Raw genomic sequence first — 16,816 nt, forward strand, 5'->3', positions numbered from 1 at the left:
TGCGCCTCGCTACGTCTTGAAAGCCGTCAGACCGATCCCCTCTCGATGCGCTGTACCGTCTGCGTGACTTGGTGCGAAAAAGAGATGAAGGTTCTCACTTGGATTCCAATTCAAGAAACTAATCTCCTCCGGAAAACACTATGTTGTCTGCGGCGTATCGTAAAAAGCTCAGCTTCAATTTCCCGTGAAAAAGTCCTCAACAGGGTAAAATAAACAAGTCTTTGAAGAAGGCCGACCATATTTGAATCGCAGGTAGTTTCGAAGGTCGGTTGATACAAAAATTTGTTGGTTGGAGAAGACCCGCAGAAGTGCGCTTGGTTACAATGTGTTGCGAAGTTGGAGTTGTGGAATACAACAGGTTGGAGTCAAAGTTGCCGAATGCTTTAAAGTAGAACAAAGAGGGCCGGTCGTAGTTGAAATTTATATTGCATGCTGGGGAAAATCAATTTTTCCCTAGTAAATTTGCAATAAATCTGGAGTGGAGCATTTTGTAGTCGGGGTATGAGTTGGAGTCAGTAATTGAAAAGGTCCGGAGTCGCTGGTTAAAAGAACGAACTTCAAAGCATACGCGAGACCGTCTATATGGCGCTTCTTTAAAAATTGGCAATTCAGTAGTTAGTTTTACAGGACAACCGCAGGCAGGCTATATGCATAGTCTGACATCACATTGAACGGGCATAAACGAGGCGGCGCGCCCCTCATGAACTAATTCGGGATATTAAGCCATAGGTTTGGTGCAGCCCCGAATATGGCATGAGACCCCCTATCGACATTCCGGACTTCATTCAGAATGTGTTCCTCGGGCGGAACGGTGCAGTTGCTTTTGATTGTGTGATCTCGCCAAGACAGGTTACCTATACCTGAGATGTGACACCAAGAATCGCTGAGGTATGACGTGTAAATTCAGGATCATTGAGAGCAATGCGCACGCGCAATTAACAAGCAAATTAATCTGATATCATATTTGTAATGTTAGCCTATCCAACATAACAGCTTCACTTCACCGGGTCATAACGACAGGGATCTTTTGTTCTCTATATTGATTTACCAATGACAATTTGCAGGTTTAATTTTAATCACCGAGAAATGATATTTAGTACACTGTAGAGACTCTTTTCGTAATTTGAAGCGATATGACGTTGATGAGCATCACCTCCTCCCGGAATGAATAATGAACTGTCAGGTTGATCAAGATCACGCCGAAGTGGATGATACAATCCCAGCCTTATTGATATCGGACCAAGTCCGGGACGGTCATGAATCAAGGACATAAACGGCTATCGAGCACGGTGCCAGCTACTCCCTTATCTATCACTTCAAACACATCGGATAACACAATCACATCTTCTGAAATAGGAGTCAACACATTCACATTTCCGGATCCTGACATTTTGAACGTTACCGGTGTGCACGCAAGTAACGAAACCGATCATAATTTGGATTATTCTGATTTCAATTTTGTTGGTAAGTTCTTACGACGGGTGTAGCGCTATCAGCACTAATCAATGGATCAATCGAAGGATAAAATTTTCTAAGCCCCAAGTGAAGCCCTAAATGTTGGGATACACCATAGAGTCGTGATGACATTTTGTCACCGGATATGTTGCATGATATTTCTTTTCAAGCGTGGGTTGCGCCTAAGCCATGAAATCCATTCAGCTCGAATTGTCGCAAGTCCAAAGTTAGCTGAATTTCAAAGGAAACAAGTCGCATTGCGCTTTCGACATGCAGATGGGAAACCGGTATACAATATTATACTCCCTACTAGGGATGGTGTGAACGTGAGGTTCACGTTCGTGTTCTGTGTGTGAACCTCGGAAAATTTGAGGTTCGCGTTCACAACAGAACCTTGGTAGGTTCCGCACTGTGAACCTTTTCATATATTGCAATTTTCACACTTCATTATAACATCTTCGGTTCAAATTTATTGACTTTCAACTGCGGGCCACTCTATGCATGGGGCTGGTAGCATAAACGTTCAACACTAAACGAGCATGCCCTTGACAATCTCAAAAATTTACTTGTATTGTTACAAAAGTCTGCTCGAAATATCCAGCCTTCCGTTTGTACATATTTAGTGTCTCTGTGCTGTGAGCTTGACCCACAATCACAAGACATCAAGAGCGAAATATACACTGTATTTTGTCAGCAAATGATCCTTATTCAACCAAACAATGAGATTGATATCGTCTTCTGATGTAAAAATGTAGCAGGCGTACGGGGTCAATCTTGACTACATATGTATAGTCCAAATCCGTGCGACTGGGGTGTTGGCTATACTGCTGTATAACTTGTTAATCGGTAGCAAGTATAGAAACCCATTTTACACTCTGCTCAATATCCATGTGGCAATACTCAGACGCTGAATACATTGTCCGATCAGGTCGAAATTGTTGGCAAAGCGACGCAAGATACTGATTTTATGGGATTATTATATCATTTGATTGCCCCAGTTGATACATTTGGCGACGTTTCAAACGTCAATATGTACTTAAGTACTGAGCTATTACGTGGCCCCGAGTCGTCGCTCGGTATCGTGTACCGTAGATTAATATAGGCAATCACCTAATTGAAATATGGGGTTTAAATTAGCAATATGACGTCACGTGACGTCATGAAGTTCACGTTCGTGTTCACACAGAACCTTTCAAAAAGGTTCACGTTCACACGAACCTGAACCTTTCAGAGGTTCACACCATCCCTACTCCCTACAATGGTTATGATATATGTGATTGCTAACTGCCTCATATGTAGCGTAGCATACGATATTGAATTATAAATTTTGAATTCTGAATTATAGTATATGTAGATTAAGGCTGAAAGTGAATCTTCACGCAACGCGGATCCCAATCGCAGCTATACTCTTTTTTTTTATTCAAGACTTCCCATTTCAGATTGGTTCGTTTACACGGCGCTGGCGCTTGGCTGTTTCATCGCGTTTCTCGGATTCTTTGCGAACACCATCACTATCATCGCGTACAACAGAAGCAGGAAATTGAGAACCACCTTCAACTTTCTTATCATCAATTTATGCACTGTAGATCTGATCTTTTCCTTACTGGTAAGTAAATTTCAAACGATCGATATTTCAACTCTATTCAACGAGCGAAAGCTACAAAGATGCTAGCTAAGGGAAATAACCATTTGGAAATTGTGTGCTAAATTTTCGAGGGATACTCAGCGTTTTAAGTCAGCGAGAAATATCCTACTTGAGATACATGTCATTGGTTGCCTATTTACAAAAACAATATGAACGCAGACATGCCTTTGTCATCCAGGTCATCCCTAAAAACCTCATGATCCACACTCGACAAATGATAAGTACGGATGTATTTTATTAAGGTTATACCACCGCATCTGTTTGTTATGGCTTTACCATCATCCATATTCGGACAAGTAGGTTGCGTTCTACTGAGATATTCTGTCTATGTTTCGATATCTTCGTCCGCAATCAACCTTGTATGCATCGCAATGAATCGATACGTCGGGATCGTTCATTCCAAACTGTGAGTTGATACTTTCACCACTTGATGCCTCTATGGTTGCATTTTTTTTAAATGGTGTTTTAAAACACTTTATTTAAAATATGTTTTTGATATAATTATGCTATAATCGTGTAAATACTTCCGAAAAAAAAACATGTAGTATACGGACGATTTGCACCCGATATAGTCGACGTATACGATTTGGAATGGTTGGAACCCTCGAAATCTTCGTCGGTTCAACACTTACAGCACGTAGATAAATATATATCATTGGTTGGTAGCCTACGGAACGGGTGTTCTGATGATAATGACCACCGACCGTAAAAAAGCTGCATAACGATGTAGCCCTCGTTAAAGATATTTTCGGTCCGTTTATGAGAAGGTCGGAAGCCTTTTTCGTTAAAGGGGTCATATCTACCCTATATTTTGAATTGTCAATGTCAATCAAATGTGACGTCACGATTAAAGATTCATGACATCATCGCTATAAAAAACACAGTAAAATCATGTTTTAAACATGAGACGCGTTTTAAACATGCTTGTTTTAAATTGATTTTTGTTTCAAATGCAACCCTATTGATGCATCAATTGTATGCTGAATACTTTTTCGAGTATATTTGCGTTAATTACAGCTATCTATACAAATTTTCAACAGATACCGCAAGATGTTTGCAAAGGGATACAGGAAATTTTGGATTATAGGAGTATGGCTCATTTCCCCTCTTGTATATCTACCGCTTCCGATCGGTAAGTATAAAACAGAATACAAGTATTGATTTCTGTAATGAATGAAAGACTCGGTTGTACTCTAGTTTTCCTGGACGATTTTTCGCTTAAATCACAGGAGTCAAATTTACATGCAATTGCTCGCTGCTTGAATTTCACAGCCAATATATTTCTTAATTTTTACTCGCGTCGGTTTGTGATGCTTCCGAGTGAATCGCAGAATACTCTCAAAAACACAGTCATATATATATGCAGATGTTTACATCAATGAGGCATTGACGATACAATCACAGGCATCTCAAAGATATACCGATGAAATCAAAGATTATTTATTTTCTTCGTGCCCAGACACAATTAAAATTTAAATGATTGGCCTGGTTCAGAGGTTTTCTTTCATCAATATTTCAATACCACGAGGAGACTTTTCTGGCGTGGCAAACGCGCGGACAAAGAGTGAGACAAAACGCGACAAAGCGAGCGACGGAAGTGAAGCGGGAAGACTCATCAGTCAGGTTACATCCTGACTTTGACAGTTTGCATTGCTTGCGGCCTCTTGAAATAAGGTTTACATTTCCTTGTCGGCCCATTATATGCGACGGACGGGTGTCAGCGTATAAGTCAGTGTAGAGTTCGCTATAAATAAATAATGCTGTTACCTAACATGTCATATGGATAATGGATATATATGGAGCCATGGTCCAGCTCTTTTTGTTATACTAATCATTGGCTATGTCATTCATGCTACTATGCGCGAATAGAGCAATTGCAGCGTCTTACGGGAGCAAATGCAAGGAAAACAATAAGTGGTATAGATTATACCTAATACAATACTTTTATTTCGGGGGAGATGAAAATATTCCTCCCAAGATAAAACAATACTTCGGGCATAAATTATCCATGTGGAGGTGACACGAAGGAGTTGGGCCAAAATTGTCGTAATGAATTTAAAGACACATTTCGAGGGTGTTAGCGAAACATGCTTTCTGTCAAGCTCACGGGCCGCGGTTCAATATACTTTCGGCCCGATCATTATCGTATTACACATGATGTAGGCCGATATCGCTTCCAATTTTGCCAATGAGGTAATATAATGTACATCCGTAGAACGTACTGATGTTGAGAAAAAATAGTCTCTCTGGTGAAGAAGTATAGGTAGGGTTGCATTTGAAACAAAAATCAATTTAAAACAAACATGTTTGAAATATGTTTCTTATTTTTTTAAGCAATGGCGTCACGGATATTAAATTAATCATATTAAATTGTGACGTCATAGTGGATTGATAGATGGACATTGACAATTGATAATATAGGGTAAATATAGGCTTCTTTGCCCAAATATCTACGCACTATAGCTGTTGAACCGACTATTATTGAGGGATCCAACCATCCCATATCGTATACGTCGGCTATCTCGGGTGGTAATTGTCCGTAGGCTGATACAACATGATTTTTGGAAAGTATTTACACAATTATGGCATGATTTTACAACTTAATAAAAACAATTTTTTAAAGGCCTTTGTTTTAAATACTGTTTTAAACGAAGTGTTTTAAACAACTATTTGTTTCGAATGCAACCCTAAGTATAGGCGTGCTTGTGAAGCGTTGTATATCTATAGATAACTAACCTACGCAGGTTAGTTATCGATGGCGTATCTGTCCGAGCAGAGGTATGGGACGGCATCGTCCCATGCAGACTTAACGCAAAATTCACGATAGCCGTAACTAATTGCTTTATCTTTTGAAATCTGGCGTCGGTACTAGTGTACGGCACGTGGATTTTGCGTCACGTGTCTTCGCAGTGACGTATTTGACGCCAAAATCTTATCTTCTTGCAGTGAAGTCAATTCGAAGGACAGCGTCGATAAATCGTTGCGACATGTTTTCGCCTGCAAGCGACCAATACTTGCGTGTCTACCTTGCTGTTCTTATCGGACTCCTGCAAGTCTTACCGTTGGTTGTACTGACGGCATTTTATCGGTGAGCCGCGAAAATTTGTTTGATATCAATAATTTTGATATTGTCGACTAAATTGTCGGTTCAAATCTATCTCACGATCGCATTTTGCATTATCGACCGTTACATGCCGATACTCATTAATCTTTGATATATGATTGGAGTATACTTCCATAGTAAGAAGGGCTCCGAGGACCTTATTCGATTGCGCGAAATATTCCCTAACTCCAGGAATTTGTACTTTCTTGTAGGGCGATGATTTTTGACATGTCAAAATAAGTCATAATTTTGTCAAAATTGTAGGGTTAGGTCAAAAAATTGTCAAATTTTTTTGCAACCTGCATTTCGTTTTATTGTAGATGTTTGCACTGTCGGTGACCTTATAATTTGACATTCTACAGCATGGATAAAGAATTACAAAATGATCTCTGGCCCCCAAATCTTCAGCCGATGAGAGCAGATCTTTTGCTGGCTCAACACTTTGATACAAGCTCTACTATGAATATCCAGCAATTAAACGTTTATGAACGTTCAAAGTTTGTTGCTCGGACGTGTCATCGGTCCCCACCCGGTGGGTCGGTATAAACACGACCTGGGGACCTATGAGAAATACGCTCAAAAACTTAAATGTTCCAACTTTTCTTGCTGTGTAATATAATCTAAGCTACAGCAAGCCGAAAAAGGATGTTTGGTCGCAACCGTCGATAAAATAGAATAAATAAAACCTTAAATGTTGTCATTAAATCACGTTTCCATTTAAGCACAAACTTACAAATTCGCGGGTACATACACATTGCCCGTAAATCGAGATTTTGACTTCCGAATAGCTCATTGGAGCGATAAAACATCGCAGGTATTTATCAAATACAGCGTCTGAGTGTAGGCGTGTTTCTGTTGTTGCATGACTAGTTGTCCAACTATTTTGTTTGATTTGGCTATAGAACGTTTACATTCTATAATTTGGCTATGGTATCATTGGCCTGAACTAGGATTACCATATTTTTGAATCGGGAAAGGAGGACACTTGTCAAAATTTTCCAACTTTGGCCCTGTGTTTCACCAGAATTCTAAAAAAAGAGGACAAAATCTCAGAACGGAGGACATGTAGGCGTCCTCGGAGGACATTTTCAAAAACCGGAAAAAGGAGGAGAAATCCTCCTAAAGGAGGACGTATGGTAACCCTACCTAAACCGTAGAAATTATGTATTTGAATTGAAAAAATTCCACCCAAGGATGGTACTGAATGAAAAATATGTGCCGTTATATAGCCTGGTGTAAGCCCTACAGTCCGACACTTCACATTAGAAGTTATTGCTGGTTTGTTCGTGTTGAAGTTTACCAAGAAAAATGGATGCGTTGATCGAAATTTATTTTACACGCCCCAAAACAGAAAACATCTGTCAAAGACCCCATTACTCATGAAGATGGAAGCTTTTGCACGCGAAGAAAGATTGTGCCAGCATGCAATTGTAGACAAATTCACGGAGTGCAATCATGGGATTATCATGGATCATTTTTCAAGTATTTTCGGTCCCAGTGTCTCATCGCATCTACTCGGATAAATGACCTTTTTTAGTAAATTCACCAGCGATCAGAGTTAATTGAGTATTTTCCCGTATATATATATATGTCTTCTTTATCGAATCTGTAAATATTGGGGGGGGGGGGCGAAAATTTGTGTCGAGCTTGATATGGGGGCGATGAGTCGAAAAAGGTTGAGAACCACTGTTCTACAGCTTGTAGGCTTACCGTTGTATAAGTCCCATTGTCAGCTTATTGTGAATCATAAACGGTCAAATGAAAAAAATAGGTGAGATGGTGGTACGCTCAACTGAAGCAAGGCTGCGTGGGCATTGGTTCTTATATCAAGAAGCACATGATGGAAAATTTTGATGTAGACAACATTGTCAGAATGTAGCAACACTGTTTGTCACCAGCAGTGTACGCACAACTTCAGTGATGCCAGCCAACAACTGGTGCTTTTGAACGTTCTTTCTATATATTCTTGGGCAGCTACCTAGTAAGGACAGACACTTTCTACCCGAGAATATAGGAAAGTATCTTTCGTTGTACTGCAACAAATTTTATTCATTTCTTCCAAAATGCGTGATGTAACTACTGGAATTCTTCATAGGTGCAGATTTCGTTAAAATGAAGTTTTTTCATGTAGAAATTTGCCAGTTTAAAGTCAAAAAAGTTTTTCAGGCCAAACTACTTCGTGAGGTCATGCAGCTCCAACCAGAAATGGATAAAGTAGTACAATTCTAACATTATGCGCGAAAACACCTCATTTGGTAACGTGAGGTCGAAATGTTGTCAAAATTAAGTTTATTAAAGTCAAAAATGTCAAAATTTTGATTTTTAAGTTCAAAATCTTCTGTTGTTCAGGTAAAAAAAAATCGCCTCACTTATAACAGTACCTAGTGGTGATTTACATCTCTATTATTGTGTAGTAATGTTCTTTTCTCAACTTACGATTGTGTATGCGATAACCCCCGTGATCCTCGTTTCATTTTATTTAGGTCCTATACATAGGTGATATATTTCACAAAACAACGTAGACGAGACACGATAATAGTCAGTATGTATCAAGACTAAGTCACAAATGTAAATATATAAATTGCATTTCATCTTTTGGGGAATTTGTCTTTTGATGAAACGTAACTATTTGAAGGATTTAAGCCGACTGCTTGGAATAGAAACAAGTTTATCCAATACAAGAACAGTGAAGGGATGCCAGGACTTTGGTGTAACCTTTACCGACCCCCACTTGGTAGTGATAATGTGAAAACGACGTTACCTCCGGAAAGTGAGGTTATGTACCCTTTGTTTTTATTTTAAAGATTGTTCTGCATCTTCAAATCATCGTTGTCAAAATTACATTAATAATAACAAGACCTCTATCTCTAATAGAAGTACAGCGACGATCGATACTCTTATACTTTGAGCTCCAATTCTATGTATAATAGGCAGAAATGCATATAGCTGAAAGCTTTGTGTTCATTAATATTTAATACACGATGCTCTTAAAAACTCGCGGTTTATGGTGCTAACCAACATATTCTCCAAATACAAAGGGGGACCCTAATTTGGGTGATTATAGTGTATTATCCAATGTCATACTTAATGGAGGTAGCTCCGATCGTAAGCATTCTGACACGAAAACTGGAGTAGGAGACTCCGCCTGTACTGTTGGGCAATACCCGCATGCAGACTCAAGAGTTGACGAAGCATCACAACATAAGTGTCGCATTGCAAAAGAATCTGCGTTTTAAGGGCGGGTGGTACCTTTTCTAACTACGCGATGTAGGCCTAGGCCAAGCGAGCGCGCAGATTTGTCATAATTCATTTCCAATACCGTATTTGCAATGCATAGTCCTCCGTACCTTTGTGTATACGTAAACCTTACAAATGGCAATGAAGCATAATAGGATCCTATTTTCGAATATCGAAGGATTCGAATCTGTATTCGTTAAAAATAAATTTAAGAAACACACACTAATGCACATCAGACGAATGTGATGAATATTTGATGAGCATATTCGAGGTAGGTGCACTAGACCATGATATATATACAGTTCGGAAATTATTTCATGATGTCAGCCGCAAGAACCAAACATGCCAGGCGATTTGGAGAGATAACTTAAATATATGGAACAAATATGTTATATATGATATGCATGGAAAGATCCATAACCACTCAAATGCATTATTGACTTTTGCGTGTGTACAAAATCCTTTATAATCGCATTATGCATGTCTGTGCAATGTTTACCAACACATATTTTAAGCTTTTACTGTTTATATACCCTATTCATATATGCATAATATATAATGGATTTATTACAATGCATATATTGCAATAGAAAGTCACTTCCTAAGGAAGCAGATATGATATTTGGTACCAGTTTTCGAGTAATAGCAATATTCAATCATTTTAAAGTTATTACTTGAAGCGGGGCCTACTATAGTATCGTAGGCCCCGCTTGAAGCAATTAATGTGGTATTACCCGGTTTAAATTGACACGTGAATCGCATGACAATGGATTCGCTCAAACTAGACCAACTTCGCCGTTATGAAATTACAATTCGAAATCCCCGGTCATGCGTCTATTATTTGAACTATTTCTGATCTACGCCCAAGTCTGAGTTAGCTAGATACTTAATGGTGTCGTACTGGAGAGATATCTACACCATTCGGTGTGTTTCAAGTCATTACATTATGATGAGATTGATTTTATTTTCTCAGTGCCATTTTAGCTAAGGTGAAGAAATGCAGGAAAACGGTGGAGCACCATCCATTAACGAATACTCCCACGTGTTACGGGTCCTACTTGGGGAACTCTTGTGCAATGAAGAGCACGAATAGTCCCGAAAACAGCCCGGGACTAGTGAAGGCCCCTACAACCAGGTTCTCATTCCGACGGGGATCGTCGAAGAGATCCGACGACGAAGTCGCATGCGAAAAAAGTGATGAAATTAATGAGGGCAGAAAGGCGATAATAATGGCCTATTTGGAAGTACCATCGGCATCAATATCACCAAGGAAAAATCCGGGGGCTTTGTATAAGCGATGTAAGTATGTATAACACAATGTGATTTCAGTATCCCAACACAATTACGCATATATTCATCTTATGCTCGCATCATATGCAAATCTATCACAAGTCGATTGTTTAATCACTTGTTAAAATCTCTCTCTGGACAAAGTGACCATGAATGCATGTCCTCGTGAGATGCCAATAGGACAAAGTCGAAAACTAACTTTCTTCATCTGATCTCATTTCCACCGTCTTATCGATGCTTATTCAGTCGCTTCCACGAAAAAGTAATTTATTCCTTTTTAAATTGCTTAAAAAGAAGTGTGAACTCATTTCATCCAGTCTGTATTAGACACGCTTCGCAGAAATTTGTTATCGACCGAAATGTAATAACGCAAATCAATTCTCGTCACACGTCTTGTCGCGCGGAGCAAAACGCTTGTGCCTTGATGCAGCATCCTAAGGCGCACGAAAATCGAACCGAGGTGCGATATATTCAATGAAAACGCGATGTTCATATTTCAGCCCCGCCCCAGACTAGAACGATGATTGTGGGACGAGACAGCGAGGAGAAAAATCAGGTTTTAATATCCGGTACGACATCCTCTCCAAATCTGTTAGACAAATCTGAGGAAGAATCTTACGCCAACAGCACCAGGAGCAGATCCACATTACTCTGGTGCAGACAAAGATCGTTTAGTACGGGAGGTATTTATCTCAATTCCTTGATGCAATAGGCCAGGGGTCGGGAACTTTTTTCGACCGAAGAGCCATATTGACCCAATCTTTCCAATTGTAACCCCTAAAGAGCAATACATGTCAATCAACAGTTACGTCACAATTGAAAATTTGTGACGTATTGGTAGCACTAATATATGGGATTGATAGTGTGCACCATATTTGTCTGCCCACATGCGTAGGTGGAGCCAAACATGGTCACTACAGCCGTACACACCCACTGCAGGATGTGATACGTCAGTGACGTGGGGTTAGGGGAGGCAAGTGAGGTAGTGCCTCACACGTCGTCAGGGATGAGCGAGGGAAAATTGTGAGACCTTCAATGATGATATTTTTATCGATGTTTATGAATGATTAGATTTTAAACATTTCTATTCCCACAATCACGGAATTTTCATATTTATTGTTCGAAAATAAAGCGCAAAGGGAGAGTTAAGGCACAGTTGAGGCCAGGGCTTTGGAGCCGGAGCCGGAGCCCGGAGCCGGAGCCCCGGAGCCGTGCATTTTCACCGGAGCTGGAGTCGGAGCCGGAGCTCTTCATAAAATTTAGCCGGAGCCGGAGCTGGAGCCCGTTATTTGAGGAGTAGCTCCGGCTCCGACATATTTCATAAGATGCTATTATATATGCAACAACCACATCTGCTGATTTATCATAATTGAACACCAGGCCTGAATTTTAATGCAATGCACACTTGCACAGCAATGGCACGGAGTAAATTGCGTTCTAGTGCAACTATGGTGTTGTCGACAATTGACAAGTATTCAGTATGAAGTCACAAGCCGGCACGGTGGCACCTATATGTATTTGTTGCTACATCGGATGTTACTGACGGCTGAGGACTCTAGATTACTATGGATAACTAACCTATTAGTAGATTAGTAATCTATATAGACCAGGAATGGCCAACCTTTCTGCTAAAGGGGCACATGCAATTGACGAATTGACGAGTGCGCGGTTCACTAGCCACGCCAAGCGGGTAAAATTTTCTAAGTTTATAAATAAACTAGGTGAGTATTGCTGGTCTATTGTATACCACCCGCGAGGCTCAGTTTGCAAGGACACGACTATTCGGCGTCTGGACACATCGATATCGAAGGTCTCCGATAATATGCGACACTCATTTTGTGCCTGTACATTTCACCGTCGACGATTTTTATGCGAGCTCAAACGCGAAAAGACTTTCTTCCGTAATTGCGAATAGACTCAATCGGGCAAATTAGGCGTTTTTTTTCATTTTCAGTAGGGAGTAGGCTACCAAGCAAGAAATCGTGTGACAATTAAACACGCGAAGCGTGAAGAAAAATTTCGCTACTATTTTAGATTATTGTAATGTACGACGATTTACTGAAAATGTGACTGGACCCTGGATCTGCCAATGCGTCGGAACTGATATTTTAGTCATCAACATCCCAAGTGTCGCAGCCAGAATTGTAATTTTTGGTTGGCATTGGAAGTTCACAATCCGAGCAATTCATTTTCCATAATATAATAGGACATTACCTCGCGGGCCACGCAAAACCCTCTCGCGGGCCACATTTGCGGGCCACCCCTGATATAGATAGCACCATTCTATAATTTCAGAGTCGGAGCCGGAGCTGGAGCCGGAGAAGTGGTTATAATGCGGCTCCGGAGCTGGAGCCGGAGCTAATGTATGATAAAAGACAGCTCCGGAGCCGGAGCTGGAGCAGTTTAAATTTACGGCTGCTCCAAAGCCCTGGTTGAGGCACAAACGGGCGAAGCCTCACCTGGTATAGTGCAACTCATCGTAAATACCTTAGAATTTATCATCACTGATATTATTCGAATGAAATTTTGGACTTCTAAACTATTCGACGTAACATAACATACCTACATTTTAGGGCGGTTCTAGAAAGCTACTTACGTTACCAATCAATAACCTGAATAGCTATGGCGTTGTTTTTAATTTGAATTTGTAATTGTTAATGTCACTTACAAGGAAGTTATTTATCGGCGTAGATCAGGAAGACAATGTGGATTTGAAAACTGCATTGTCCTACAAGCGTCAGCATGTCAATGTATCAATTAGGGTATCGTGCAATCCAACATTTCGAGGCGCACGATGGCGGGCAGATCGAATTCGTCAGTGGTGCTAGTGGCCGGCGCGACAGCAAATTTGTGGATTTCGAAAAGGGGGTACGAATCCCTAACCCTGGGTACACCACTGTCTCGACCTCTCAAAGGCATGTTTATTCTGCCACGAGAATAATTATTCCGGCCGTCGTGAAAATTTACTAAAATATTGCTGCAATGTCGATAAAATTAAGTACAAAATTAAAAATTTGTCAAAGAGCCAAGTATGGCTCACGAGCCATAGGTTCCCGACCACTGCAATAGGGGAATGAATGTGTGTCGAATGGTATCCGCGTTTATGTCGATTGTTCACATCGTCCTTATAGATACAGTAATAACATATCAATGATATCATCGTCTTCGAACGTTTTTAGTCGACAATCCGTTACCATAATTAAGCTATAGAGTAAGACATTAGATTAGACAATGGCAACTAATTCCCATTCCTACGGTTCGAAATATTAATCCATTGTGAATGTACTGCAAAATTCCCTTGCCGCCCAAATGGGATTGATTTTTAAAACATGAAAACCAAGATGGCGGTAATAAGCACGTCATAACAATACAAATTGGATTGCATCCCCTTCATTATGCGTCTTGACTCGGATCATGCCGGTTAATTTCACCAATTATGAGATTTATGTTGGTATTTTAGACGAAGAAATCGAGCCGGAACGGGGAATGGTCGGCGATAACGAGACTGATTTAAAGCAACAAACCTCCTTCACTCTAACGACAGGTGGATCAATTCAATCCTTAAACGACGAGTCACCCCAACAAAAGAAACAATCAGCAAACGCGAACGAAAAACGCCGTCCTATATTAGGAGGCAGGAAATTGCTCAACAGTCGGTCGGCCGACAATGAGCCTCTCATGCACGGGGTGCAGTATGAAGGGACAAATAACACAAGATTAAGCACCGATAGCCGAACTAAAGTCAACTCATTAACTTCAAACTCATTCCCCTCAAAATTGAACTCCAAATACAGCCTTTCCGGTAAATACCTCAGGATCCCGCACCCGAGCACAGATTCCATTGACGCGCTCGGACGGAATGAAGTCACCATTGGAGTAAATAGAAGACGCGTTCGGGCATTGACAAGACAAACTCTCGTGAATGAAGAAGATTTATTTACATGTATTACGGCGATAGATAGTTCGAAAAATGCATTGCCCACACAGAATGAAATTAACCATCACACCTCTCGCGAAGGACAAAGTTCAGAGGAGGGAAAACGTACGGAAAAAGAAACGCCCCAGGAAAAATCGTTCAATGGCGTTCAATCCACGAAAAAAGTAACGGACAGCCCAAAGATCCGGACTGAAAGCCACGGTTTGAATCTTTCTCCAAGTTTGAGTTATGTAGCGAGGGCAGAGCATTTCAACAAACCCAACATCGGCAATGATACCTATACCGACGACGAACCGCAATCCACTTCGAAAAGGTTCATGTACCGTCGCGGAGGCAGCGACCGAACCGGCGCACGGTGGCTGGGTCGTTTTCGGAAAAGCAAAAATTGGTCGGTCACAAGTATGATACCTCCGAAGCTCAAGAACCGCAGCAACTCGCAATGCCAACAGAACAATGTCATAAAAATTGTGATTGATCACGCCACAGAGGAAATGAGTGAGACCTGGCTGGGCGAGGAATTTGATGAAGCGGGAAGAATAGAAAAAGACGCACCGAGCGATGTAAGTAGAAGTTCGACCGAGTTCGAAAGGAAAAATTTAAGCATCATACCAGAACAATTAACGAACCCCACCGATAACTCGGTGGATAATAAATCGTCTAGTGAATGTGGAATCTCAAAACGGACTGACGATGCCAAAGCAAGTTCCGGGCTCTGGCGTTCTATATTGAAGGGAAAATGGAAGCTTTTGATTTCTAAATCCCCGCTCAGAAAAGATACGCCTAGAGACGCAGCTGGCACGAGCAAAAAAGCCGATATACTCGAGAATTCTCGCAGTACCATTACTGAAAAAGGAGACAATGGTTCAGCGAAAGAAATAGGGAAACATACCAAACACCAGCAGCCATGTTTTACCCCCGAATTATGGTCCAACATAGTGGAAGGCACCAGTACGAACAGACCAGTCGTTATGCTGCCGATGCCCAGCATTCCAATGAGCCCCTCGCCCAGTGTCACCAAATTCGACCCTCCCGACAGTAAGGCAAAGCAAGGGTTCTCTTTGAATATTCACAACATGGACAGCGGCGCTACCCCAGAGGAACAATCGGACTGCGACGACTCGGCCCGCACTTCGAGCAACTGCGCGCATCGCGACAGCGATTTGTCGTCCCGCGAAGACGCCGACCTGCTGCGCAAGCGTCGAGAGATGAACGCCTCGACGCAGTTCCTGCGTGCCAAAAATGTGCCGGGAAAATTCGACGACAACCAATCCATGCTGGACTTGAACAGCGTTGACCTCGGGCGCCGATGGTCAATGCAGAGCGACGCGCTCTCCATTTACAGCGAGCGCATTGCCAGGCCGATAGAGAGGTCTCACTCGAACTGCAGTCGCTACTCGCAAAAGCGGGCTTCGAGAAGGAGCAACAGCTCCGACAATCAAAGCGGCAGGAGATCTTTCCGCAGACACTGGTCTTCCAAGAAATCGTCCGTCGTTTCATCCGCGGGCAGTAGTTTCAGGCGGAAACGGCGCCGCATAGCGGAAAGAAAGCTAGCGTACAGCGGAATATCGATATGCATTGCGTTCGCTTTGTGCATGCTGCCGACCTCTGCAGTCGATATAATGCGGAAATTGACGACCGTTCATATTCCACCCGAGATCGAATTCAGTCTGATGGTGCTGTCTTGGGCACACGTCGTTACAAATCCGTTTTTGTATGGGTTTCTGAATTCCCAGTTTCGTAAAGAGTACAAGCGGATAGGCCGAGATTTCGTGAACTTCGTAACAAGGAAGAATCGGAGACGTGGCCTGTTGTCCGGGCGGTCTGCTATAATACAAACGATGCGGGAGCAGATCCAAGATCAGGACTCCGTCAATCAACCTCAGTCAAAAAGACCGCGAAAAGAATAGGTGTGAAAGACCGCGAAAAGAATAGGTGTAAAGACCGTGATGTGGTGAATTCATCTTGCAAAATTACTTTGAATTTATCGACCTCGATCTCATCGTGTAACATCGAGACTACGATGGGTGTAATTACAGTATGATTTTGTCAGCTACTCATACATCGCTGCGAAATGGATAATGGCTGTTAATTGTGATCAGCAACCCCAATTTGTATAATCCTTGGCAGATTCAGCTGTAGACGTGATATT

General features: G+C 41.5%; 2 protein-coding genes across 2 annotated transcripts in view; one reads left to right on the forward strand and one right to left on the reverse strand.

The window, feature by feature from the left end:
• Window positions 1-16,816, reverse strand: part of LOC145441162 (protein O-mannosyl-transferase TMTC2-like) — a 42,011-nt gene that overhangs the window by 6,100 nt on the left and 19,095 nt on the right. The window lies entirely within an intron of this gene.
• On the forward strand, window positions 903-16,574 carry LOC145441159 (uncharacterized). The gene is made up of 8 exons (XM_080318962.1): window positions 903-1,464; window positions 2,895-3,061; window positions 3,343-3,506; window positions 4,141-4,232; window positions 6,047-6,188; window positions 10,414-10,739; window positions 11,231-11,413; window positions 14,191-16,574. The coding sequence occupies exons 1-8, from the start codon at window positions 1,257-1,259 to the stop codon at window positions 16,572-16,574; spliced, it is 3,666 nt and encodes a 1,221-aa protein (XP_080175088.1). The 5' UTR covers window positions 903-1,256.

Source organism: Botryllus schlosseri, chromosome 6, assembly GCF_051294905.1.
Source record: "Botryllus schlosseri isolate E-star chromosome 6, Bs_hap1, whole genome shotgun sequence".
Lineage (NCBI taxonomy): Eukaryota > Metazoa > Chordata > Ascidiacea > Stolidobranchia > Styelidae > Botryllus > Botryllus schlosseri.